The sequence below is a fragment of the Phoenix dactylifera genome, chromosome 11, assembly GCF_051530095.1.
Source record: "Phoenix dactylifera cultivar Ajwa chromosome 11, Ajwa_hap1_PhDact_Kaust_v1.1, whole genome shotgun sequence".
NCBI lineage: Eukaryota > Viridiplantae > Streptophyta > Magnoliopsida > Arecales > Arecaceae > Phoenix > Phoenix dactylifera.
This window is the reverse complement of record NC_143200.1, coordinates 29,603,420-29,630,598: the sequence shown is the minus strand read 5'-3', so window position 1 is coordinate 29,630,598 and position 27,179 is coordinate 29,603,420. Positions and strand designations below refer to the sequence as shown.

At 40.8% G+C, this 27,179-nt stretch overlaps 3 protein-coding genes across 6 annotated transcripts; 2 read left to right on the top strand and 1 right to left on the bottom strand.

Annotated features, from left to right (window-relative positions):
- Positions 1-303: 303 nt before the first annotated feature.
- On the bottom strand, positions 304-5,832 carry LOC103714097 (protein MANNAN SYNTHESIS-RELATED 2). The gene is made up of 6 exons (XM_008801230.5): positions 5,398-5,832; positions 4,584-4,737; positions 4,412-4,482; positions 2,767-2,852; positions 1,618-2,200; positions 304-753 (listed from the first exon to the last, which is right to left on the bottom strand). The coding sequence occupies exons 1-6, from the start codon at positions 5,497-5,499 to the stop codon at positions 475-477; spliced, it is 1,275 nt and encodes a 424-aa protein (XP_008799452.1). The 5' UTR covers positions 5,500-5,832; the 3' UTR covers positions 304-474.
- A 7,514-nt stretch (positions 5,833-13,346) lies between these two features.
- On the top strand, positions 13,347-16,691 carry LOC103714126 (plant intracellular Ras-group-related LRR protein 6-like). 2 transcript variants are annotated; one of them, XM_088707939.2, is made up of 4 exons: positions 13,347-13,477; positions 13,608-13,776; positions 14,667-14,836; positions 15,821-16,691. In XM_088707939.2, the coding sequence occupies exons 2-4, from the start codon at positions 13,618-13,620 to the stop codon at positions 16,548-16,550; spliced, it is 1,059 nt and encodes a 352-aa protein (XP_088564065.1). In that variant the 5' UTR covers positions 13,347-13,477; positions 13,608-13,617; the 3' UTR covers positions 16,551-16,691. The 2 variants fall into 2 exon arrangements, with proteins under 2 accessions (XP_088564065.1, XP_038984357.2); XM_039128429.3 differs by lacking the exon at positions 13,347-13,477 and having other exon boundaries at positions 13,507-13,776.
- A 2,606-nt stretch (positions 16,692-19,297) lies between these two features.
- LOC103714093 (coatomer subunit beta-1) lies at positions 19,298-27,055 on the top strand. Of its 3 annotated transcripts, none has more exons than XM_017844499.5 (5): positions 19,359-19,708; positions 19,793-21,950; positions 24,704-25,213; positions 26,282-26,367; positions 26,521-27,055. In XM_017844499.5, exons 2-5 carry the CDS (start codon positions 19,899-19,901, stop codon positions 26,723-26,725), a joined length of 2,853 nt encoding a protein of 950 aa, XP_017699988.4. In that variant the 5' UTR covers positions 19,359-19,708; positions 19,793-19,898; the 3' UTR covers positions 26,726-27,055. The 3 variants fall into 3 exon arrangements, with proteins under 3 accessions (XP_088563928.2, XP_017699988.4, XP_026663079.4); XM_026807278.4 differs by having other exon boundaries at positions 19,422-19,708; positions 19,848-21,950; XM_088707802.2 differs by having other exon boundaries at positions 19,298-21,950.
- Positions 27,056-27,179: the final 124 nt, after the last annotated feature.

Below are 27,179 nucleotides of genomic sequence, written 5' to 3'. Positions count from 1 at the left end.
CACACATCTTTTTGCTACCTAGCTGATGTGGGACTAAATACGAAACTTTTTATTCCCACAACAGATCTCTATAAATCTTTCTTTCTCGTACAGTCCAAAGAGTCAAATTTAGGCTGAAATAACCTAAGCAGGCTACTAGAAAATGGAGTTGGATGGACCAACAGGTCCAATTCTTACTGGATTTTCAACCCAATTCTATAGAAATATCCAAATAAATATTTTGTGCATCTTTCATTCTGTTCACCAACAAATTGGGCATCAATGATTCAAGCAATGCAACCCTGCAGCTCAAGCTTGTTGATATAATAAATAAAGTTGGTTTTATTAACTTTATCGACTCCAACAATGTACCTTTTCAGTTCACTACATGATTGGAAAAGCAACGATAGAGAAAAGGAAAGTCAACGCATGCGCGTGGTGATTCCACGAACAGGTGAGGTCTCTTTCGGCTTCTATATTTTATCCAGCACAAGCTTAGCAGTAGCATGAGTATGCGAGATGGTTCTTCTTGGTGACATAGGCTGAGATGAAATCAGAAGCTGGGGCCGAAGAACCAGGCACTTGGGAGGGGACAAGTATTTGGGTCCGCCCAGAAGCTATTCTCTTCCCAGCAACATTTCCATAGAACAGGCCAGAAATGGCAGGCACAAACACATCGCCGCGGGAGCAAATGTGGAAGTCAACAACTCTCTCTAATTCAGAACTTTCTAACCCGAGGAATTCACCCTTCTTGTCTGCAGGCATTAGATCATCCTGCAACAGTACCAAAAGACAGGCAAGTTTTAATACTTATTAAAACAGCATATATAGAAGGCACTGCAGCATAGCAGTGTTGCTATTTGATATGTTAAAAGCTATGACTCGGACCGCAGAGTGACATCTAGCAGTATCGTCGACAAATTCAACCAGTGTTTAGTACATTATATCAACCATCAAACTTTCACAAAAGCTTCATTATTATTATTTTTTTTTTGTGAACAGCACATGAATACTGTCCTATAAATTCTTTTAGAAGATGACCTAGACCATGCAAAACAAGGTTGAGTATTAAACTTAGATATCGGCAGGCATAATATAATATCAGATCAACTGTAAAAGCATTGTTAGGAAAAAGAGAGAGCTCCCACAGTTTTCATAATATAACAACATTTACTGCATTGTTAGGAAAAACAAAGCCTTAAGCTATCAAAAGAAGCTTCTTTGTAAATGTGAGGAGTGCATTTGTAACTGTGACGAGAGTAGCGCAGCCTTGAATGTCAAAAAATGAAAAATCGGTGGCGATGCTTTTCTTTCTGGTGCTGGGCTTAAGCAATGAATGGAAAAATAAGGTCAAATATAAAAGCCCTATCAGAATATAATATCAGCTCACATGGTAGAGTCTCATTTGATGACAATGAAAGAGAAAAGAAGACAGATCCCAATATCACGAATATAGAAATATATGTGATTTAACAAAGAAAAATTTTAGTTACTTAATCCCCCTTACTAAATGGAAGATTGCTTTTATAAGTCAAGCTTCTGTTTATTATCCTAAATGCTATATAATGAAATATCAGCGGCATTTCTTGCTGAAGTTGGGACTAATCATTGAGTGGAAAGAAAAAAGAAGTTACTCACCTTGGTATAAGTTTTTGGGAAGATCTCCTTCAATGGATCAAGACTTTCATGCCACCAAGTCTGAGTCAGATAAATAGTGGTATCGCCATCAAAGCCAATTTTACTTAAGAAGTCTCCGACCTCCTGTGCGTTGTAACAACTTTTCCTTCCTGTGCCTCCACTCTCTTTGCACCTCTCTTTCCCCAGAATATCAACCCTCAGGTCAACTGCAATGAACTGGCCATCTGGCTTGTGGCTAAGGGTTCTCAGCCTCTCCACAATTCGATCAGCAACTTCATAAATTTCAGGTTTCAGCTCAAGGCTACCAAACATTGCTAAGCAAGCAGTTGAAACCAGGTCACTGTTCCGCTTTCCCCCCGCCTTCATACTTACTGAAGGGAAAAAAATTGCAAGCCTCAAGTAACTCTTGGTTCGGAATACTGGTTCAACATTCTCCATGATGAAGTCTTCTGACACCCCGTTGGGGACCCTGACAACTGTTGGCTTTTCAGTCGCTACCTCAGCAGGGACCTCCTTGGCCATCTTTATCACACCATCCAGGCTCCTCATGAATCTATCAGCATCATACAAATCTTCGAAATTCCTGCAAATGCATTGAGAACTTTAGATCATCAAACGGATCGTAAGCTATCAGATCTGTAAATGATGGTCAGTGTGAGTTAATCTATCTCATTCTTGGCAATAGAAAAATAATGTTGGAGGTAAGTAGGTAGTTAAGAGAGAGAACAAATTTATTCATATTATAGGATGAGGTATTCATTCTAGTAGAAATTGACCAAACAGTTAGTTAGGCCTAAAGAGAGAGAAGAGGAGACTATTGCAATTCTATCAAGCAATTGCCATCAAATGTTCTAGCAACTAATGTACTTGGAATCCGAGCATCTGAAAGTGCTCTGACAACATATTCGAGTCCTTAATTTTGAAGTTCATTTAAACATGCTCATTGCGAAACCCCATTGAAATTTTTCTAATTTGAAAAATATACATAACGCCAGTGTTCAAAAGAAGCAAAGCTCTTAAACTTTTGGTCATGACCAAGGATGCAGTAAATTAGATAACTAAGTAACTGGATTGAATAGGATACAAAATAGAAAAAGAGATTTTACCACGGAGGCAAAAATAGAGTGGGCTTATAAATGAACAACTTACTTCTTTTGACCCAATTCACTTCCTCTGATGTCAGGCAGCACCAGTGTAGCACCCAGATACCTCGCAATGACCACCGCATCTGTAATCTGATCAAAGAAATTGAACACAGATTAATGGTATAAATGAAAAAAAACTAAGCAGCATAACAAAATAGATACATCTGCCAAATTAGATGTAGGATGTTTTGTTTCCAGATTATGAGAATGGAACAATTGGACCTTATTTCATAGTTCAGGTCACGAGTTCAATGGATTTGCATCATGAACTGGGAGTTAGCCCATTTTAATAATTAGATCAGCTTGACATGATTAGGACCCATACCTAGTACAAGTCCCATTTAAATATTTAACCCACTAGCATATCAGAACCTGTTCTTTACCAGAACCCAATTAACCTATCTAACCCAGCTGACTACCATGGAAGGGGGATTTCTGTACTTTAGTAGGGATATAAATATCTAAGAGAGGGGAGAAAGGACTCATTTCCTCCTTTCTTTCACTCCTTATCTCTCTCATTTTCCTATTTTTGCTATCTAGAAAACTTATTGGTGCCACATCCTCAGTCTGCCAAAATGACACTTCCCCCTCAACTTCATGCCAGCCACTCCAAGAAAAAGCTTCTAATGCAAAGATCAAGCTTGTCTGCCATTGGATTCGACCGCCCCATCGTAGATCCAGTCATCCTTCACCAAATCTAGCCACCTTGATGCACGTCTCGCTTTCCCACCATTTGATCAAGCCACTTCAATGCTGTATACCTTGTGTCATGCCATTGGCTATTACTGTCAAGCACATAAATAGGTTAGGTTTGTGTTAGCGAGGTTAATCTCATGTAAGATTTGAATCAATCATGGCTCACCCCCTGGTGTGCCAGATCAGGTTCATGTTTGGCCTATATAACTTGCTATATGACATGAACCAGACCCAAACCCAACCTAATTAACCGATCTATTACCCCTAACCTAAAGTGTTACCTAAATACTAGGCACCTTACCAAGCATACAAGTTCCCCAAAGCATTTAACATTTTAACCTCCATAAAGCAAGAGACCTAGCGTACTTTTACACTATATGGATATATGAACATATAAGTGTGTGATTGTGTGTGTGTGTCTACATATGTGATGTGTGTGTGTGTGTAAAGAAAAGTATATTGACTACTAGACTAAGTTAAAATGGTATTTTTTGTTAGGAAAACTTCTATTCATGCCATCTCAGATTAGACAGAAAGAAGAAAATATGTATAACGCTTGGGATGATGATGTTTATGGTGTTATCGCTTGGAATAACATGCTATTTGACAAGAAACCGCGTTTAGGAGTGCCACACGCCACGTCCAAGTGTCCAAATTTAAGAAGCATATGCAGGTATTTAAAGAAAAATTACTATAAGCACATTCTTCAATAAAACATGATAATCTCCACTTGTTCAGACATTAACTAGAATTTTCATATGTATGGAAATTAAATTACAAGAAACAGAGTACGACTAGAAGTTTTCAAGTAAAATGCGATCAGCATACTGTTCACCAAATTAAGCTAATCACCACCGATATAGGCATTAAATCAATTGCCATGTATAAGTGAAACAGACTGCAAAGCAGCATAAGAGGCACAACCAAGAAGAAACAAGGTGTGACCAGGATACCTGGGAGACATGGTACTCAGGACCACCTGTCAAAGAGAATGTAATGAAACCTTTTGACTGCCCTTCCTCCTCTATAGAGGGAAACAGAAACCATCAGAAAATGTTGTTCAGATTATTACAGATTCAATTGTGATATAATTTGGTAGATTCTAAACAAACAATTGCAGCTTACTTATAGCTGGTTTATTCCAACAAGCTTTTAGTTCTTGGCCTCTCTCGCTCCATGGCCCTTGTTTCACTGTAGAAGCTTGGCGTCCAACCATCTCTTCAACTCTCATTATACCAACTTTAGATTCCGATGGAAATGATGGCATGGTAAAACTCAGCTACATGCATGCGAAACAATCTATCAATACTTAAATTGATTTCAGCATACAAAAAATAGAATGTTTTTTTTTTTTTTCATTAATTCTACGGGGCATCGCAAATCATTGGGAACTCTAAATATGCAAATATTTTTTTTTAGAATTTAAAAAAGATAGCAAACGAGAGAACGATAAGGGGTAACAGGGCCTGCCCGACTTTAAAGGTAAATGAGACAACAGAACGAATCAATCTCATCTTTAGTATATACTTATATAAGTATTTCGTAAACTTATACAGCTTTATCTCCATGCATCATTGCTTTAATTAGCATCAGATATAACATGCACGTAAAAATAAAAATAAAAAAAAAATAAAAAAAAAACTACGCTGCAGCCTCTCCATCATTTGAAAAGAGAGTACGATCCCGAAATTTGATACAAATGGAATCGTCCAGGCTATGTTGTGGTGCATGCCAAGAAACAGAGAACAAGGTCCACTGCCGAAACCCCACCGAATCTAGCATTACCATCAAACCGCTAAACAAAGAAAAAAAAACAAATTTCCATAAGTCTTGACAAGAGACCTGGATAAAGATACCGATTTTTCGATCGAACCAATCAAGAACCTGAAAGGAAAAGGAATAAGAGAGAGAAAAGAGATACGATCGAGTTGTCGATCACCTCCATGTTATCGAAGTGATCCTTCTTGATCATATTCCCGAGCATAGCAAACATGGACATCGTCAAGAACGCCGCCAGCACCTGCCTCGGATCCACCGCCATTTCCCTTCTCCAAGAAGCAAACCACGAGAAGAGAGAAAAGAAAGAGCAAGAGAAAGGTTTCAAGAAAGAACCAGAGTGCGCGTTGGTATGTGCCTCAGCGGTCCGCAATGCGATCAATTTAAAGACCCCGAGGGGGGATGGGGGCCAGAGAGCTTTTTCTGGGATCCGGCCAAGGGAGCGAGAGAGAGAGAGAGAGAGAGAGAGAGGAGTACAGAAAGCCCCCAGCTTTCGCCGAGGACGGGAAGGGGAGCTGCACGAGGTTCCGAGTGCCGACACTCTGAGAGAGAGAGACGAGCGGAAAACGATAGCTCTCCTCCTTTTTGACTCCCGGTCCTTCCTTTTACTTGAAAGCTTTTGGTGTTTTTCTTCCCCCCTTTCTCCGTTCTTGTTCTCTTCTACCTTTTCTTTGTTTTTTCCGGACAGATGATTTGGTTCGGGTGGGTGGGTGGATGGATTTTGCTTGCAGAATGAGAAGAGGGAAAGGTTGGGGGTCAGATACTGATTCTTTTGTTCGTTTTGTCTGTGTCTGGGCAGAAGGAGAGGAGGTTGCGGGGAGATTCAAAAATGGTGATTAGATGGGTCATGGAAGTAGACTGCTCCACATGCAGTTGAGACTTCAGTACGTTTTCGTTGAGAGGTGACGAGCGATGGTTCCTTTTGGAGGATGGTATCTTCGGGCTTTGCGGGGTTTATTTGGCCGTGTAATAATTGTGGCTGGCTGTCGCTTCCCCAAGCGACCATTGGCCGGTTCTAGAACTATTTACGTCGTGTCGCATTGGTCGTGTAAAAATTTTAGGCACGCTCTAGCCTAGAAGCTATTCATTGACGCGTAGATTTGGAGAAATAATTAGTAACTACTAATTAGTCAAGCTAACTTAATTAGACGTAAATTATTAGGGTGCGTCTAGTGTGTGATAGAAATGGGAACCGGCGTTCAAATAGATTAGAATGAAATGAGAATCAGAAGTCATATTTCTCAATACTAATAAAATATTTTTGAAAAAGCAATTAAACAGAAAGATATTTTTGAAATATGGTTGCTTAAGTAAATTCGATAAAATGGGATTTGAATGCTGGAGGAAGAGATGGGAATGGGGATCCATATATAGGAATGGAAATGAAACTCTTCTCTATTACAGTGGGACATTGATTCTCATTCACATTTCAGAATCCAACTCCTCGATCCCCACCTAACATGTTCTTGGCGAAAAGTGAGAACTAAGTATCCAATTAGATCAAACATGAGCCTAGGGTTTGTTTAGAAGTGCTCTTGATTAGAGGTAATGGGAAAATTTGGTTTGGATAAAGTGAGTCAAGGATGCTTCTTAAATGATGCACCCTATGTGCCTTGTGGGATGGCAGGAAATGATTTTAGTTCAACAATATTTGGTACTGCATGCGATAGCTGAGGTATGCTAGTTCACAACCGAGCAAGCTACCAATACTGCCTAAAAAGATGCACACTACGTGGCTCTTGAAGTAGCATTCACGTCTCTAGCAAACCGATTTCGAGTGACACACGGCACTGTTGTTTGCTGCTTCACACGTAGCCATGCATGCCACTCCATGAGCCACGCGGTGTGCATAACAGATGGCTGAGATCATAACGCCTGTTGCAATCATGGATTAACCATATTTTTTAAATTAATCAATTTTATTTAATAGAAGAATCCAATTATAGAAGGGGTAGAAGCCAACTACATTACTTGTAAACAACAATGATCTATTTTTTTTCCGCAATGCACTTGGCTATGTATTTTAGCCTTTGCATATATGACCGATTGAGTATGTGCTTAGCTTGGTCATTGGCATAGGATATATATATATATATATATATATATATATATATATATATATATAGTATCCTGTTGATACTAAACTTGATTTGTACAAATTCATAGATAAAACCAGTTCAGTTAGTCAACTCATTGGATGTTAAATATCAAAGATCTAGGTTCAAATCCTGCATCCATCCATGCTGGTTTCAGCCAGGCTATCTCTCGTTGTAGTTTTTTTCCTCTGGAAAAAAAGAAAAAAAAAAAAAAGAAAGCATGTAGCATGAACCATAAATTTGCTTATGATGAACCTTGCATATCTAATTCATATATACGATTGCCTGCTAGCTGCATGCTTACCAAGTGCAAAAAGGTATACTCTACATCATATCCAGGAAATTTTGCCCGCACTTGCATGTGTATTTATCTTTTTCTCATCAAAAAATGTCAGCAAATAGTCAGTTTTCAAATGTCCAGTCCACGTCCAAACAACAGAGGTCAGGCCTGTTGAGAGAAGCAAAGCGCAGATATGCCGGCAACAGCCTGCCGAGTTTGACCAGGCCTTTCGTGATCAGTCTCGGAGTCCGGTATGCACTTGACGATCAACCGGCGGGCATCCATCAACGGACTTCCATGTAGTTCCGGCGGACCTTGTGGTCAGCAGCCACACGCTCTGACCGGCTAAGCTACTCCCGCTTCGGGTGGAGAGTCTCCGGCTCCCGTTTGATGATGATTATAAAGATCCGTACGAATATATATTTAGCTTCCCACCAATTATTCATGGTGAAATTTTAAGTAATATTTTTTGACTAATTATTTTGGATAAGATACTGAATTATTATAGATGGTATTGGAGCGAACTCGGCCATTAGCCTAGTGCAGCATGGGTTGATGGAGGTGGTAACATGATCATAGCAATTATTTTTTAAGTCAACGTTACCTGCGAGTGCAGCATAAATTCATATGGTAGATATGAGCATATGGACGGCACCATTTCTTATAAAAAAAAGTGGAAAAAGACATCAATAAATAGGAGGGTGAGGAATGTAATTATGCCCCCCTTATTTACTATGAAAAAATTATTCAATTAGCATATGTCATCATAATGCTTATTATATTGGACGCCTGCAGTCTCTTTCCTGTATAACTTTATCCTATTCTTTATTATCCTATTTAGAAATTGCCTGCAAGCAGCAGATAGTCTTTTGGAGGTGGTTTAGGATGATTTTTTTCTCGTGGATTGCCGAAATGGTGGCCACGCTAGAAGGGGTAGCCTATCTGGTTGATCGATTATGATGATATGACTTCTTTAAATATTTTTTTCTTTTGCTCGAAGGTAGGAAGACATAGTTGGGTAGGAAGACATGTCCATACAATAATTATCTAGGTTTAAATATTTCGATACATCATTCAATACTCAAAATTTAGAATATGTGGTTACCAACTATAAGGGTCTGATGATTGTAATTACTTGAATTTAAATACTTGGGGATACTGGTAGGAGGGTATTATTCGATTCGAATTTTATCAATTACTGTTGGAGTTGATAAAGAAGTTGAATTGTTTAGTTGTTAAATCTACAAGTCATCCTATTACTGTAGTAATAATAGCAATAACTGATGTGGTGTTTCACGTCATTGATAAGTTCAATTTTGTTGACATGAAGTTTACAATCATAGAGAGCGATGAAATCATCATGAACTCTAACTTATCAATAAAATATTTTTTACCTTTTAATATTAGTCCATGTTAAGCTAAGTTGAGTCTTAGGCCTAATGCACCTAAGTTTATTTTTTAGTGCAAGATAGCAGCATTTTTGTCTTTTACTATGAGAGAAAGTAAATGAACAATTGTATTTAGAGAGGTAGAGGGTAGAGTGAAGTGATGAGAGAGATCTTTGGGCATCTTGACCGGAGGGAGCTATACATTTTCTTTTGACCTTTTTTTCTTTAATATTTTTAATATTTCCAAGTTTTTCCTCTACTTTATAGTCTTTATTGTTTGATTTAACTGGTGTTTGCGAGCTGGCGTATTTAATTTACACTGAAAATCATACCATTTTTCACTATCATGTTTAAGATTAGTTCATCAATGCTTGTTAAGCTATTAGAATGTTAATTACAACAAACGATCAGACCATATGATAGTGGATTATGTGAGGTTGGTTAGTTTTTGGTGAATTCTTGTTCTTTGTTATTTATATTTTATATTTTTTAAAAAATGAAACAAATTAAGGGTTCTGTTTTTTTTGTTTTTTTTGCCAGAGAGAAGTAACAAAAGAAAAGAAAAAAAAAGAAGAAGAAGAGAAGATCACAATCCAACACCTCTCCACTTAAATGAGAGGTATGATCACGGGGCTATATCTCAATTAGTTAAATGGATAAAAGAAGTTACTCCATAGATCCCAACATGTTTATTTATAATATGATTTGGAAAACTACTCTTTGTTCTTTTATGAGTAATGGTGGCAGCGGAGCCGTGTTAGCCCCGCTAACAAGCAACTTAATTAACTTATTAGCAAACAAGATCGGAGCTTCGGATCATCTTCCGTGAACGTTCGTATATGAGGTGCAGACTCGGATAGTTATCAGCCGCCCGCCATTAACGGGATATTAAAAGCTCCTTTGGCTGCTTCTTTGAGGTCTCACCAAAGCCGATAGTGAGACAAGTATTAGGTGAGTTAAGGGTCATGAAACCCAGTCTCCTAATCCTCATGAATTAAGAAACCCAGATCCAATAAGGTGATGTCAAGGCGATAACGATGAGAGAAACCAGGACAGCCTCCTCGTGTGCCAAGCATGGTTTAAAAAATATGAATGTTTTTTGTTTTGGCAAAGTTTGGAGGAGATTCTTCGTTGTTTTTTGTTCATGAAAATGACCGAAATCATTAGTAAAATATGTAACAAAACAGCTGTGATCTATATATCGGAAGGATCGCATTCATCTGATGGAGTATTGATTAAGTCATCACTTGTGTTATTTTATAATGCGCGAGCTATTTTTTTCCATGAGATTTTGTCGTGATTAATGATTCATGCATATCAAAGTCTAATGAAACGTACAGAAGCTATATTGTCCACAACGAGACTACCGTACTTATCAGAAGGAGAAGGGGGAATGGAAAGGAATTAAAAAAAAAAAACAGAGTGGATCAGCATCGTCCATGATAGCACATAGGATTATTGATGGAGACTCGGTTATGTAATCCAAGTCCAGAACTTAGGATCCTCGCAGATATGGACACAAGGGAGGCTTCCAATGGTTGGACCCGACTCCCAGCTTTTATCAAATTTAGACGAAAGTTTAATGTTTATTTTAATGGAATCGTAACTTTAATGTAGAGGAAAGTTAAACGTTTATTTTAATGAGGCCATCATCTGACCTTTCATATGGTACAACCAATCATATGTAAAAGCCACTCTCTTTAAACTTAACCATACCAAGGATTCGTATGCAATTTTTAAAGAAGTCAACGTGTCTCTCTCTCTCTCTCTATATATATATATATAGAGAGAGAGAGAGAGAGAGGGGGGGGGGGGGGGGGAGGAATAGCAGCTAGAAGCAAAAAATATATAGTTTTTGATGGCTACCATCAGAAGATGAACATAACTCTCTATCATCCAATAATAATAATCAAGAACTATACATACAGCACTCTATAATACAACTGATGCACTGCAAAATATCGCTATATAAACAGTTGGCTATATCTGTAAGAGTTCAGATTGTATCTTTAGTATGAAAGAAGGTACTATTGCATCCCGTGTTGTGATCTATACAAATGGGAAAAGAGATGTTGAAATATTTTGAGAGCTCTGCCGTACGTGATCTAATGGTTGAAGTTGCGAAAGAATTTGGATCTTTTTTCACGCGAAAGATACAATCGTAAAAGGTTGACGTGTACGTGGACGGCTGCATGCTTAGGAAGAGGACGGGCAAATAGAAAACAAAAGCCATCACTTCTACTTGGATGACTTTAGGAGAAGAATTTTCATGGACAAGACGAGGCTTACGAATGCTCTTCGAATCTAATAAGATAAAACGGAAAAGGAGGCGAGTGCTACAAGGCAACGAGCAGAAATATTAATGGCTGCGAGAGTTAGAAAATTAGCCTAATTGCCCCGGGACAACGACCGGATTAGCTAGATTGTAGGGGGATGTATTAGAAAATAGATCTTACGGTGTGATTGAGAGGCACTCCTCGACATTTGTCTATTTTTAATGTCATCCAGGTACTTAGAATTGGTTATTTTGGAGCTGGTCTAGATTGTAGGCTTATACATACCTAGATGCATAGTAGCTAGGCGGATTGAGGTGCATGGGATACCGACAACCTAATGCATCCATAGATTTGGTACATGGCCCAAGGCAAGTAACTTAATTGATGGTTTGTGGATAGTGGATCGATCACCATGTGTAGTTGTTAATTTCAAGCTTTACAGTAGTCAAGCTGTTTAGCTCAGCAATTGAAGCGTTGAGGGATGCATGGCTGGGTTGATCAAGCATCTGATAATGAGGAATTACGTAAACTGCAAAGCAAGTATATAATGTGCATGAAGACTGTACCATTGGGTACGCAAGGATTGGCAACATAAGAATAGAAGGGTCTAGCCAAAAATAACCGTGATACGCGATTATAAAGTAACTCAGCCAGTTCATATTGAGTTGATCTGATGTATATTGAAGTTTTCCAGGCCCAAGTCTTAAAAATAAATCGGAATTAATCGATGTATGCCAAAGGTGGCCGGGATGTTTCTCCACCTCTTATAGCTATAGCTTTCTTTTATTTTAAGCAGAATAGATGCAATGCCATTCTACTAAATAATGAGAAAGAAAAACAAAATCAAGCCGAGTGTAACGAGAGTGAGAATTCTCAATGTTCAAATTTGACAACCACAAGCCACTTTGACATATGTTGCACATCTACCTTGAGAATAACATGACTCTAGGCTGTTTGCTGCTTTGGAGGGGTCGGATGGACAGCCGTAGGAGCGGAGCTTAGAGCAATATAGGAGGACATCATCTATGCGAAAGGAGTGCTGAGAGCTGAACGTATCATCCTAAAGGGAGACTCGGCAACAGTGATCGAGTGGATACAGAGTGAGGGGCGAAGAGAGGATGGAAACCCTCTGCTATATGATATCCGATAGATGGTGGAAAACTATAGTGTCTTTCGGGCTGTGCATGTGTACCGGAAGGCAAACAAGACCGTTGACTAGGTTGCTACCTATGCTGTCCAGCACTCCGGAGAGATCCTCTCGCCACACCAAGGGGTCGCCCCTCCGATGCTTTATCATTTTTTCTCTTTTGATTCCGCTAGCTGCACACACGCTAGAGTAGCGTGAGCAGCCATTATATCAAAAAAAAAAAAGGAAAAAGAGAGAGAGAGAGAGAGAGAGAATAACATGCCAATGACGTACACTTACCTCCTTCATTAAAAAGTTGTTATAATATGGGCGATACTTGGATTCTCATCATAACTTAGCTTCCTAATCACAAGTGCCAGCTTTATCTAGATTTTTTTTTCTTTTGGCACATTAGCTTCAGCTAGATTTTAATAGAGTGGCGTTAGTTCTACATACTGTGAACCTGGAAACTCCTAGCGCCTATAACCAATTTTCAGAGAACTTCCAAGCTATGCTGTTGTGTTTCTCACAACAGCCTTTGCTGTCCAATGACGTGGCCGGTGCTAATTGGCGGCTCGACGATCGTCTGCCCCATCGTCAGCTTCGCGAAGCCAATTTTAGGAGAACTTCCAAGCTCTGCTGTTATGTTTGACCGGGTCTCCCAACATCCTCCGCTGCCCGATGGCGTGGCGGGTCCTAATTGGCGGCTCCGCCTCCGGGAGCCGCCAAGGTGGTGGAGGGAGGAGGCCAGTGGAGTGACGTCACCGTTGACTTCTCCACGGGAACACGTGATGCGACGTGGACAGGAGACACGTGTCATCCTGCCACCAGCGAACGTCCGTCCGTACGTTGGAAGTACCCCGGCCCCCGGATTTCGCACTCTGGATCCACATCTATATTAAAAGCTCCATTCAAAGGTAATATTCCCCAGCAAAACAGACAGCCTCTCTCTCTCTCTCTCTCTCTCTCTCTCTCTCTCGCGTCTTTCTTTAAGATAACTAGAGGAAGAGGTGAGGCCTCTCTCTCTCTCTCTCTCTCTCTCTCTCTCGTCTTTCTTGAAGATAACTAGAGGAAGAGGTGAGGCCTCTAGGTTGTACTAGCTTGTTCGTCTCAGAAAAGATAATTTAGTAGTTTGTTTTCTCTACGTACTTTACGTCTCGGGTTTCAGGCTGTAATGTATTGATTTTTGTGTTTGGTTTATGTTAAGGGAGATAAGGATGGAGGGAAGAAAGCGAGTGGAGAAGGACACGGCACAAAAGGTGAAGGAAAAAGCGCAGGTGGTGGATCTCAGTGGGATGAGCTTGAATTCCCTCTCGAACCCTACTATGGAATTGTTCTGCATTACCAAGCTCGACCTCTCCAACAACAACCTTGAGGTAGACATGCTTCGCTATGATGTTCCATACATAACTTTAAATGAAAACATTTTTGAGTTATCCCATGTTTACCTCATGAGATTTTTTTTTATTGTTTTCTCCATAAGATTTTAGATGGTTTTGAAAGTAAAAGGTAATAGAACGTTTTCAAAACTGTTTATAGGTTTAAACACCCCATTTTTTCCAGAGTCCAAGTGTTCACGCGGGCGTAGAGAGAGATGTTTTACATTTTCCTCCATTTCATTTCATTTCTTGTTGTTTAGGATAAATATTATTCTGCAGGAAAAACTTCATCCTATGTATTGAAAGAAGGGCAGCCATTTGAGTATCTCTTTGTTTACTTACAAATATTTTTAAGACCACATGGGTTTGGTAGGTTGTTGTTTACTTAGTCCATGCTTATTCAAGCATATAATTTAACAATTAGCAAGTTGATACATATCAGCTACTTGGCATCGTACATGCAAATTAGGTCTTAAATAAAGACAGGAACACCAAGGTTTTGGTTGTTTTCCAAAAGTTAAAAATGACTGTGTGCCCAATTTGCGTCTCTAGGGCTAATAACAAGATAAACTTACTACTTCTCACACACACACACAGAGAGAGAGAGAGAGAGAGAAGCTTTCTGCGGATCTCTTACTTGTATGTGTTACTCAGACCTCTTTTTTCATACAAAATACGAATATATATATATATATATATATATTCAAATAAAAAAAAAATATTTGAAAGGAGTGCCAACCTCCTGCTATGTAGCCTTCTTTTTACCTTTAAAAAGAGGGGTTGCCAACAAGTTGAGTCGAGAATTATTTGCCTCCAAGCCTCGTAGTTTAGTAAAAAGATTCTTTTACTTATTCTTTGCTGACTATCACTTGTACCGTGGGTAACAGAGCATTCCAGAATCACTTACAGCGAGGCTTTTGAACTTGGAGGTATTGGACGTGCATTCGAACCAGCTGAAGGCGCTGCCCAACTCTATTGGTTGCGTTACCAAGCTCAAGGTCCTCAATGTCTCCAGCAACCTTCTTGTGTCCCTCCCGAAGGCCATTGAAAAGTGCCGGTAATCACCTTCCCTCTACCTTTATCCAAATAATAGGGCGAGCGTCGTACATATTAAGGTTGTAAAAAATCCTAGCTCTATCATTTGTAGTTTTTCGACTTCAAAAAACTAGAAATTTTTGTAATGAAGCACCAAATAGAAGAAATGTCTGATCCAAATATTCGAGTATCCACATCTGCAAGGATGGAAGCATGTTTAGGTGCTTATCATGTCCCAATTCTCGGGTTTTTGGTGATTAACAAAACCTGTTGCTTGTTCTACATAACGTGGTCAACCCATATTTTGTTAATTAGGGCACTCAAAGATTAAGATATTGTTCGGCTGGGTTTGTTGCGCTTAAATTCTTGGTCCTCCTATGAATTCAACTAATCAGATTTTGAGATGGTACAAGGGAACGAGTCACCATGATTAAATAACACATTTTGTTTAAAATATTGGTAACTCACTGACGTTTCAAATGCAACTCAAAGTTTGAAAAATTTGAAGAATTAATGTATGAGTTTGAAATGTAACTCAAATTTATTATTTTCTGGTCTTATTGAATGTATCTGTACTAAAATTATATAAATCATCCGTTACAACAAAAACAAAAAAGTAACTCAAATTTAAAATTTCTTCAGATGCCTCAAATTTGGGCCTTCCCCAGAACTTGTATCGTATTAGTCTAAAGAGAAATACTTGAAAAGTGCTGCGTACGTGTCAAAATGAATGTTATTATACCGTTTAAATTTAAAAGAGGGTGATGCTACCCAAATAAAAAATATGACTTTGTTTTCAATTATGATCAGCTTAATGTTATGCTTGATGATAAAGTAATATATATGAGCATAAGCTTTTTTGTAATCTTATTTATATATTACAGAAGAGCCAAGAGTAGGAACATCACTGTTTCCTTAGCCGGATGCTGGCCATCAAATAATCCAATTTAAATTGTTCTCTTTTTCAGAACTGTTCCTCTCTCTCATGACTAATCTCTCTAAACAGGGCTCTAGAGGAGCTGATTGCAAACTTCAACCAGCTGACCAGGCTCCCGGACACCATGGGCTGCGAGCTGACCAACCTCCGGACTCTCTCAGTTAACTCCAACAAGCTGGCCTTCCTCCCGTCCTCCACCTTCCACCTGACCTCCCTGCGCTCCCTCGACGCCCGCCTCAACTGCCTCAGCTCCCTCCCTGACGGCCTCGAGAACCTTATCCGCCTCCAGTCCCTCAACCTCAGCCAGAACTTCCACCACCTGAGCTCCCTCCCCTTCTCCCTCGGCCTTCTCGTCTCCCTCACCGACCTCGACGTCAGCTACAATAACCTCACCGCGCTTCCCAACTCCCTCGGCTGCCTCGCCAATCTCCGCGCCCTCCATGTTGAGGGCAACCCCCTGGTTAGCCCTCCCCCGGACGTCGTCCATCGAGGAGTAAACGCCATGCGTGAGTACTTGAGTGCAAGGTTGAACGAGAGAACGAAAAGAGACGGCCTTCCGTCGACCATGACGTCGTTCGTCGGAAAGCTGGTGAAATGCACAACGTTCAGTGGCCGGAGGATATCGACCGGCGGGTTAGAGCGGGAGAGCGACGAGTCCTTGCTTTCGGACTGCCGCGTAGTGAAGGGGCTCGCGACTCCAAAGCACGTGGGGACGTTCTCGCCCCGCCGGCTCTTCTCGTCACGAAGATCTCAGTCTCTGAAAGCTGTAGAGATGAATGATGTGCTTCGTATATCGTGATGGTGAGGGAATGGTTTTGGCTATGGTTGCTGCTGTAAGTATGTATGTAGATTCTTGGGTTTAGCTGTGGTTTCCTCCTAGTTTTCTTCTTGTGCATTAGCCAGAAGCAGCAGCTTTATCAAAATAGAGTGAATTTCTTGAGGTGTCAGGTTCTTCGGGCCCATTTTAAAACTACACAGTGCTAAATTAATTTTCTTTATATATATATATATATATATACATATATGCACCATGCGCTCTGCTTAACTTTGTTTGAAATCATATACACATGGAGTGCAATTATGACGTCTAAAAATAAAAAATTTCATCACACCATAACCATTATCACCATCATCTAGGCGCAACACCTGAGGACCGTCCGATGTCTATGACAAAAGATTTTTGTGGCTTTCCCCAATATCATGTTGCTATGTTATGTATTATACTTCTAATGCTATTAATGCATGCATGTAGCATGGAGTTTGGCCATGCTTGTGGATCTGGTCAGATCTGGCTGTTCGCTTAGAATGAAAACAGTGGCTATCAATTAATTTATGGACCACTATAATAGTTTTTCAGACTTTAGTTCTTTTTATTTCCTCATTTTATCTCACTCTAGACAGATTTGCTGATGGTGACTTCTGGTTGTTAATTATAATAAATAACTTATATTCCCTTGATAGTATGGTTCCACTGCAGACATCGATTCAATGCACTGCTGCGACTCCAGAGTAAATTCTTATCTCTACGGCATCCTAGTATACGAGGTGATATATCTCGGAACCAATCCTAGCCGATGTGGTAGACCGACCCATAGGAGTTGGCTATGTGACCTACGCTAAGGGCACATAAAGGTTTTCAAATTCTCTCCAACTTGCATTCGCTATAGCTTAGCACATTATCGTGCACTATTAATCTATACGGACATAACGCCCTACTTGGTAACAGGCACCGACTCTCGTACTACAGGAAAAATAAGATTTTCCGAAGCTTTTTTTCCAACGCTAGAGGAAAACGTCGGAAAATTTTAGCTCAACGCCAAATTATGCCGACGCTTCTAAAAAATGTCGGTAGAACTTTAGAATCGACGACGTTTTTTAAGCGTTGTGAAAAATGGGACCTACGACGATGCTTATAAGCGTCGTCGGAGGCCAAAACCATCTCAATACCTATCCCATCTCAAACCCCTCTCGATGCCCTAGCTCTTATATCTTCTCCTCTCCTTCTCCCTTCGGCGCCGACGTCAATCCACCGCCTCCCCCGTCTCTTGGATCTGAGCCACTCTCTTCTCCTCCTCCCTCCGGCGCTGATATCAATCCACCGCCTCCCCTGTCTCTTGGATCTGAGCCACGAATCCAAGCCAGAGTGTCTCGACACCAACCTCGCTTCCGAAGAAGAAGAAGAAGGAAGAGAAGGGAAGGGTTTGATGGCAGGTTTGGAAGCCCAGAAAAACTCCCCAAAGAATACCCAAATCCTCAGCAAGACCTCCGTCCTCCGAACACTCTCTCTCCTCCATTCCATCTCCAATCCCCCCTCCTCCGAAGCCTAGGTGAGCATATCTTTCCACTCAGCCCCCATGTGGGTATTAATTTGGGAGTACAAACTCCTTTCTCTCTCTCTCTCTGTCTCTCTAGAAGTTCTATTTTCTTTATTTTTGTTGCAGGGGTGACAGAAGCAAGCGGATATGCAGGGGGTCGGAGCGCCGGCATTGCGCCACCGGGGACAGGCGGTGGCCGAGAAGGGGCGGGCCGTGGCTCCAGGTGTTCAGATCTCCTCCCCTCTCCTGGTTTATTTATTTTTCTATCTATTTTGAGAAACTTGACATCAGGTGAAGAGGTGGAGGAAAAGGAGGGTGTTCAGATCTTCTCCCCTCTACGAGTTCTCCAGCACCAGGTTCGGCATCACCTCGCCCTTCTTTTCTTTCTTTCCGATTTCCCATTTCTGCGCTCTTCTTTCAATTTTGAAATTCCGGCACAGCGACCATGATCTGGATCTAAGCCTGGGGAATTCGAGTCCCGGCCTACACACGGTCCCCAGGTCCACCCCGTGAAGAAAATATTTTTTTAAAAAAAATGTTGGCTAACGCCGACGCTTATAAGCGCCGGCTTTGATGCTTTTAGCGACGTTTTTAAGCGTCGCTACAATGCGTCGCTAAAAACTAACCTCTTACAACACTTTCCAAAAACGTCGGAAAAAACTTTTTCCACTCAAGTATCGCCGACGCTTTTACGACGCTTTGACTAGCGTCGCCGGAACTTTAGCCGACGCTTATAAGCGTCGGTAAAGGTTCTAAAAAGCGCCGGAAAAGATGAGTTTTTCTATAGTATCACTTATATAAACAATATCTAGAGGACTTCTAGGGATATTCTCGTGACCTATTACTTGTAAGCTGCCACTCTGCTACTCTAAAACCCCCAGTACTTTCTTGAGATCCTTGCCCAACTTAGGCATCATAAGGTTCCCTATCAGACATACTCCAACAAGTAGACTGCTTCTTCTTGGTTTCAAGTCAGACAATTGGAGTTGGCGCCTTTATCTGAGCACAACCACCGCCATCCAACTCACTTTCCTCAGCCCGGACATCGGCGACGAGTTCAGGCGACCTTGCCAATCACAACAAAATTCTCACCGACCTAGTTAGCAACCTCGTCAATACGGTGTCTAGCAATAGGACCGGATTTCAGCAGTAATATAGGGCTAGGTCAGATCGATAAATTTATAACTTAGAACTATTTATATCAAATCCGAATCAATTAAAAACGAGCTGATTACATGTCAGATTGGACAATCGGGTCATAAACTGCCACATCCATGGGCCGGATGCATGCGCGATCTGGAAACCAACTCTAGCCCTCGGATGACCAGGTTCGGGAGGTGGCCCAGTCTCGACTGGATTCCAGCCACCAACACTCGACAGTACTACTGGAGACAATAAACCAAGATCTGAAGGCATTCTTCCCCGCTGCTTCTTCCTCTCCCCCGCCATCTGTTGGGTTCCTCTCCTCCTTCCCGTTTCCTGCGATTCCTGGAAGAGAAAACCCAATCCCCTCTAAATTCCCCTCAATCCCCATAGGATACCCCCTCCAGGCTAAATCCGATCTCCGGCGCCGCGCCTCTGATCCGTGCTCGAAATCGTCCTCAAGTTCCAGATCTCCAATCCTATCTCCACCTCCTTCAAGGTAACCCCAATTACTTCATATCTATTCTAACCAAATTGTTAGATCTTCTAGGATTTTGATCTTTCCCCCCATAATTCTCCGGAGATCCGAAGCGATCTAATTCAGATCTGGGTCCTCGTTGGTCCTCCTCGAGGGTTAGGGTTAGAATCTGCAGCGGCAGTGCTATCTAGGGTTAAGGTTAGCAGAAGCGATGGAGAAATCTTGCACGCTTCTGATCCACTTCGACAAGGGCTCCCCGGCCTTGGCCAACGAGATCAAGGAGGCCATGGAGGGCAACGATGCCCCGGCCAAGATTGACGCCATGAAGAAGGCCGTCATGCTCCTCCTTAACGGCGAGACCCTTCCCCAGCTCTTCATCACTATCGTCCGCTACGTCCTCCCCTCCGAGGACCACACCATCCAGAAGCTCCTCTTGCTCTACCTGGAGATCATCGACAAGACCGACGCCCGTGGCCGCGTCCTCCCGGAGATGATCCTCATCTGCCAGAACCTCCGCAACAACCTCCAGCACCCCAACGAGTACATCCGCGGCGTCACCCTCCGCTTCCTCTGCCGCCTCTCCGAGTCCGAGATCTTGGAGCCCTTGATCCCCTCCGTCCTCACCAACCTCGAGCACCGCCACCCTTTCATCCGCCGCCACGCCCTCCTCGCCATCTGCGCCATCTACCGTCTCCCCCAGGGCGAGCAGCTCCTCCCGGATGCCCCCGAGCTGGTCGAGAAGGTTCTCTCCTCCGAGCAGGACCTGTCTGCCCGGCGCAACGCCTTCCTCATGCTGGCCACCTGCGCCCAGGACCGTGCTGTTAGCTACCTCCTCTCCCACGCTGATCAGGTCCCTGTGTGGGGTGACCTCCTTCAGATGGCCGCCCTTGACCTCATCCGCAAGGTCTGCCGCTCTAACCGAGCCGAGAAGGGGAAGTACATCAAGATCATCATCTCCCTTTTGAACTCCCCCTCTACCGCGGTCATCTATGAGTCTGCTGGGATACTTGTCTCCCTCTCATCCGCCCCCACTGCCATCCGGGCCGCCGCCAACACCTACTGCCAGCTCCTCTCCTCTCAGAGCGACAACAATGTGAAGCTTATTGTCCTCGACCGGCTCAACGAGCTCAAGTCCTCCCACAAGGACATCATGGTGGAGGTCATCATGGATGTTCTCAGAGCCTTATCAAGTCCGAATCTTGATATCCGTCGTAAGACCTTGGACATTGCATTGGAGCTGATTACCCCGAGGAACATTGACGAGGTGGTGCTCACCCTCAAGAAGGAGGTCGTCAAGACCCAAAGTGGAGAGCTTGAGAAGAATGGAGAGTATAGGCAGATGTTGGTGCAAGCCATCCACACGTGTGCGATCAAGTTCCCGGAGGTTGCGAGCACTGTTGTCCATCTCCTGATGGATTTCCTTGGAGACACCAATGTTGCATCTGCCATGGATGTGGTCCTCTTTGTGCGGGAGATAATTGAAACCAACCCAAAGCTCAGAGTTTCTATTATCACGAGGCTGCTCGACACTTTCTACCAGATTAGGGCTGCACGTGTCTGCTCGTGTGCCCTTTGGATCATCGGGGAATACTGCCTCTCATTGTCTGAAGTGGAGAGTGGGATCGCAATGATTAAGCAGTGCCTTGGAGATCTCCCATTCTACACTACCACTGAGGAGGGGGAGCCGACTGATGCTTCAAAGCGGCCGCAGCAGGTGAACTCCTCTGTTACTGTTTCTTCGAGAAGGCCCATGATTCTGGCGGATGGGACGTATGCCACACAAAGTGCTGCTTCTGAGACTGCTCTTTCTGCCCCCACAATTGTTCCTGGCTCCATGTCTTCAACTGGAAATTTGAGGTCCTTAATTCTTTCAGGTGACTTCTTCTTAGGGGCAGTTGTGGCTTGCACTTTGACTAAACTTGTTTTGAGATTGGAGGAGGTTCAGCCATCAAAGGCTGAGGCCAACAAAGCTTGCGCCAGTGCCTTGTTGATCATGGTCTCCATGCTGCAGTTGGGGCAGTCTTCATTTCTACCCCACCCGATTGATGATGATTCTTATGACAGAATCGTGCTCTGCATAAGACTGCTGTGCAATACTGGTGATGAGGTTCGGAAGATTTGGTTGCTATCATGCCGCCAGAGTTTTGCAAAGATGCTTGCAGAGAAGCAGTTCCGAGAAACAGAGGAGATTAAAGCAAAGGCCCAAATATCTCATGCACAGCCTGATGATCTTATTGATTTCTACCATTTGAAGAGTAGAAAGGTATTGGAATATCAACTCTTCGCATTTCATAATCACATATGATATGCACTTGCATTGTTACATCTCTTATTATTGATTGATTTATCATTTCCAAGACATACAACTGGCAATTATTTGAGGGAAACTTTGAAAATTGTACAAAACTTAAAAGCATAACTAAGAAAAGTGGAATAGATATGTTCTAATGCAGAAAGTTCGATATGACAGCAAGAACCTTCTAATTTGTTTATTTTTGAGTAGATAGTGAACTTATGGGAAAAAAAGAAAGCAACATGAACATGCAAACTTGGGTTTTTTTCTAGCACCATGCGGAAGAGTCCTAAACAATAATGGTAAAAAACATCTTAAAACCAGAGTTCTCTTAATTTGTTTCATGGAACAAGTTTCTGGAGTTGTTCTTCTCAAAAAACAAGGTTTCTTTTTAATAGAAATGTGAGAATAAGAACATTTTTTGGAGTTATTTAGCATTTGACATCTTAAATTTGGACCATGCAGCCATATTTCACTGTAACCTGAAGCTGGCAAGCTTTATTTTCTCTTTAAATTTGTTTCTAGGATCTGCATTGAATTGCTATACGTTGCAGAGTTAGGAGAGGGTTGGCCTCTAAGAAGATTTTATTGTTTGAGGTCCATGTTAAAAATAGATTAATTATGGTCTTTGTTAGGATAAAATGAGATTGGCATATTTATTAGATATCATGAAGGGAAGAACTAATCTCTTAATGTGAAATGTACAGTAATTTGGTCAAAGGAATTGCATTTGGGTTTTCACATTCGCCCAATTGAAAACAGAATATTTCACTCAACTTAAAAGCACAATCAAACTGTAATAGGAGGTCTTAGTTCTAGCAGTTGCAGGGAAGGAGATTCTTGTTCCTTACATAATGTACTGAACATGTATGTTTAAGGATGTGAAAGATTTAAGCAGGCTATTTTGCTATAATAGTGTACAAGATCTGGTGTCAACCAGTACGGGGTGCTAGACTCTTTAAATCCAAAGAACAGGATTCAAGAACAACATTAAATGGATTTGGTTCTCTGAGCATCATAGCTTTTCTCTTTTTATGTATACATTAATTTTAAAACTATGTATAATCCATGAAGAATTTACCAGTTATTAACCCATTGTGCTATGATCAGCCTATAAAAGAAACATTTCTGGATTCATCAAAATATAAAGCCATATAGAATTTAGCTAAGATCATTTATGCCTTTCAACTTGACATCTGATATTTTATTTTTCTTCTATATGCTATAATTTTTCAGTTTCTTCTAGGTAGCAAAAGAAAATAAATAGAATATTTTTTCAAGTATTTGGTCTTGAGGATCATGGGGTGATTTTGTATAAGATCAATGTTCTCCATTTTTAAAATTTTAAAAGTACCAGTTTTATCTTGGCCGCTACTACATATCTATTCTATTAAAAACTAAAACTACCTGAAAGCCACTATCCTTTTCCATGGCAGTGAAAGGAAGCAATCGGAATATCTAAAGTGGAAATAGTTTTACAAGTGCTAGTTTTAGTCTTAGAGGTATCATCTTTGACAACTTAGTGAAAGGCTGGTCAATTCCCACCGAAAATCACTTGGTTGGTGAGTCGCCTACTAGACCATCATGAGGTGTTGGAGTGAGAACCACTTCAATGCTAGTACATGTTTGACACTAGAGGGTTAAGATACTAGAGGGTGCTAGACAACAATTTGCAGGATACATGAATGAGATTGTAGTGATCTAGTGCTGGATTGGGTGATTGAGTCAGTTAATCCTCTGTGAAGCTTCGCAGTGCTTGTTATATTTACAGCGTAATACTGTTCTACACATGATTCTCCATTTATCATGAAGGTTGTCTGACAATGAATTACGTCTTTTACCTTAGATAAGTAATCGTGGATTCTAATCATTTCTGCGAAGTGTTTGATATCTTGGCCCTATCATCATTGTTTTTTGATGGAAGGATTTCAGTGAGAGAAAAGACATGGTTTCTACACTGAGATTGCACTGGGTATTGTAAATATTCACCAGGTGTGGCCCAAGAGGTCATCAGAAACAATATAAAATATAGTCTGTTGACCTCCCATTTCCTGCAGGAGATGTAATTGTATGGGTAACAATGTGATACATGTTGAAAGTTGCATGTGGGGAAATGATAATAACTCATCAACCGAATTTGTCTTTTGTATCTGGAAGAACACTATTTTGGCTTGTCTGATAGTCCATATTAATTAGATAAAAAAGATAATCAAGAGCAAACTGCAATAAGATAAGTGGTCTTGCTTCTTAGTTTGAAGTTGATTTGGGATCACTTTGACATTTTACATTGTACTTGAAAGTTTCCCTTTTTATCTGCTTGTTTTGAGGTAAATCTATGATGCTAATGCTCTAGAAGGTGATGAGGAAAGTTTAATACCCATCCATGAATCTTTTTCTTTATTTCAAAATTTCTAATATGGTAGCTGACCTATTAATTTGTACTGTAAGATTCTTGGATGCTGCATCCATAAAAATCTGAACTTAAATAATTATAATATGGGTGGGTCTCCCTCCCTTTCTCTCTCTCCCCAAAAAACAAAAAGAAAAAAAAAGAAAAAAGTACTGTAAGATTCTTTTTATTTTAAATGATGGTAGAAAATGTTAATTTTCCCATTTTAAGACTTCATTTGTGCCACTTTGATGCTTTTATTCATCTACTGGAATCACTGCACTGTGACGGATTTCTTCTTATAATTTGTGTTTTTGGCACCTTCTGTTTACAGGGTATGAGCCAGCTTGAGTTAGAGGATGAAGTTCAAGATGATTTAAAACGTGCAACTGGAGAGTTTATGAAGGATGGAGATGATGCAAATAAATTGAATCGTATTCTTCAACTCACAGGATTTAGTGATCCTGTGTATGCTGAAGCATATGTGACAGTCCATCATTATGACATTGTTCTTGATGTTACAGTCATCAACCGTACAAAGGAGACACTTCAGAACTTGTGTTTGGAACTGGCAACCATGGGAGACCTCAAACTTGTAGACCGCCCGCAGAACTATACGCTAGCACCAGAGTCAAGCAAGCAAATTCGAGCCAATATTAAGGTCTCATCAACAGAAACAGGAGTTATATTTGGTAACATTGTTTATGAGACTTCAAATGTACTTGAGCGAACCGTTGTTGTCCTTAATGACATTCACATTGACATCATGGACTACATATCTCCTTCCACCTGTGCTGATGTGGCATTTAGAAATATGTGGGCGGAATTCGAGTGGGAAAACAAGGTATGTTATCCGTCTTTTCCATTTTGTTTCATATGGATGCTAACTTATATCAGACTATTTCTGTGTGATCTGGAAATTATGTGATGCAATGCAGGGCTTTAATATGATCACATATATTATGTGATAGTAATATATATTTAACATTATTCAGTATTTTCAAATGTATTAAGAACCTTTTCTTGTATATATGGACTTTGTTTTGATTTGACACAAGTAGCTCCTAATATCATTTTTTGAATGTATTTTGCTGTTACAGTTTATGTTTACTAACAAGTTAAACATGCTTAGGATTATCCATCTTCCAAAATGTTATGGAGATTAAATGCATAGTTGATATTTGACGTGGGCTGCATATGCGCATTTACCCTTGAAATTTGAAGGGACATGTTGGACGAAATGACAGATCTCATTCAACTCTTATAGGTGACAAAAAATAGTGGACTTCGTGCAAAGGGGTATGGGAGCTGAGTAACCTTTGTGCGGAAAATCCTTTGCTGTCTGTTCATTTCTTTTCGCCTTTGTTTGCATTCTATTCTAATTCCTTAATATTTTGACTCTAAGCAAGGGAAACTTTGCCAGTTTTAGATTATGGCATCCTATATTTTTCTCTGTTTCTTATGCAGGAAAATCCTCACCTTCGGTATCTTAGTAATATAATATCTAAACCAATTGTTATGGAGGCTGTTTTTCCAATTTTAAATGAGCACATTGTATTTGTGTATGTACCTACGTACCTCTGTATGTGTGCATGTTTATTTTATTTGTTTGTCAATGCACATGAGAGCCTTTTTTGCATACTTTTATCATGACCTGAGTTTGTTTTATATTTTTGTTTCCTCATTCAAGACAACTACAGTCACATTATGTAAACAAAGAACAGCGAGGAAACTCATTTCTCCTAGCTGACAGTTCATCATTTGCCTCCAATCTCCATTTGTTTTATGCGAACTATATTTTGCTCTATAGCCAGTGTCCCGTCTCTTTGAGAGCCTTTTAGTTGCGCTGTCAAACATATTTTGTTCATGTGATTGAATTATAAGAGAGTGGTATTTTCTGGTTGCGTTTCAGGTGGCAGTGAACACCGTAATTCAAGATGAGAAGGAATTTTTGAATCATATCATCAAGTCAACAAACATGAAGTGTCTCACTCCACCGTAAGTACTCAACACATTAACATGTTGCAGACGTATATAATAGAAAATGGAATCAATATGATGCGATGTATTAGTTGGTGTTTGTCCTTATAGGTATGGTTTTATGGAATCTTATAATAATCTTGTTTGTGTTTTCAATGCTATTGTATGCAGTTCTGCATTGGATGGGGAATGTGGCTTTCTTGCAGCTAATCTGTATGCGAAGAGTGTCTTTGGGGAGGATGCTTTGGTGAATGTCAGCGTTGAGAAGCAAGCCGATGGGAAGCTCAGCGGCTACATTAGAATAAGAAGCAAGACGCAAGGAATTGCCCTCAGTTTGGGAGACAAGATCACTCTCAAACAGAAGGGAGGCAGTTAGCTGAAACTCTTGTCGGTCGAATATCTTTTGTCAATTTATTCATCCTCGTACTGCATTGCTATTATTAAGTTCTTGCCAGTTTTCGCATTTGATAATTTTTCCCCAGCTATGCTGCCCCTGTATGCTTATGGGCTAGTGGCAGTATCATTAGGGCCAGCATTTGTGTTTCATATAGCTTTGCTTTGTAGTACATGTATTCGGGAACCGGATTTTATGTGGTGTGCTGCAGCTTTATTTTTGAAACAATGTGTCAGCAAACGCATGGCTGACCAAATAGCCATTATGTTGAAGGGACGTACAGAAATTGGAGGACCTACTCATTTATATCAACGATCGACTCTGGAATTTCATAATAAGAATTTTTCCTTGGAGTTGCATTAGTTTATTTTTGGTGCCCGCTCGTATGGTGAGAAACATCCACTTCGCCATGGTAAGTTTGACCATTCTATTTAAA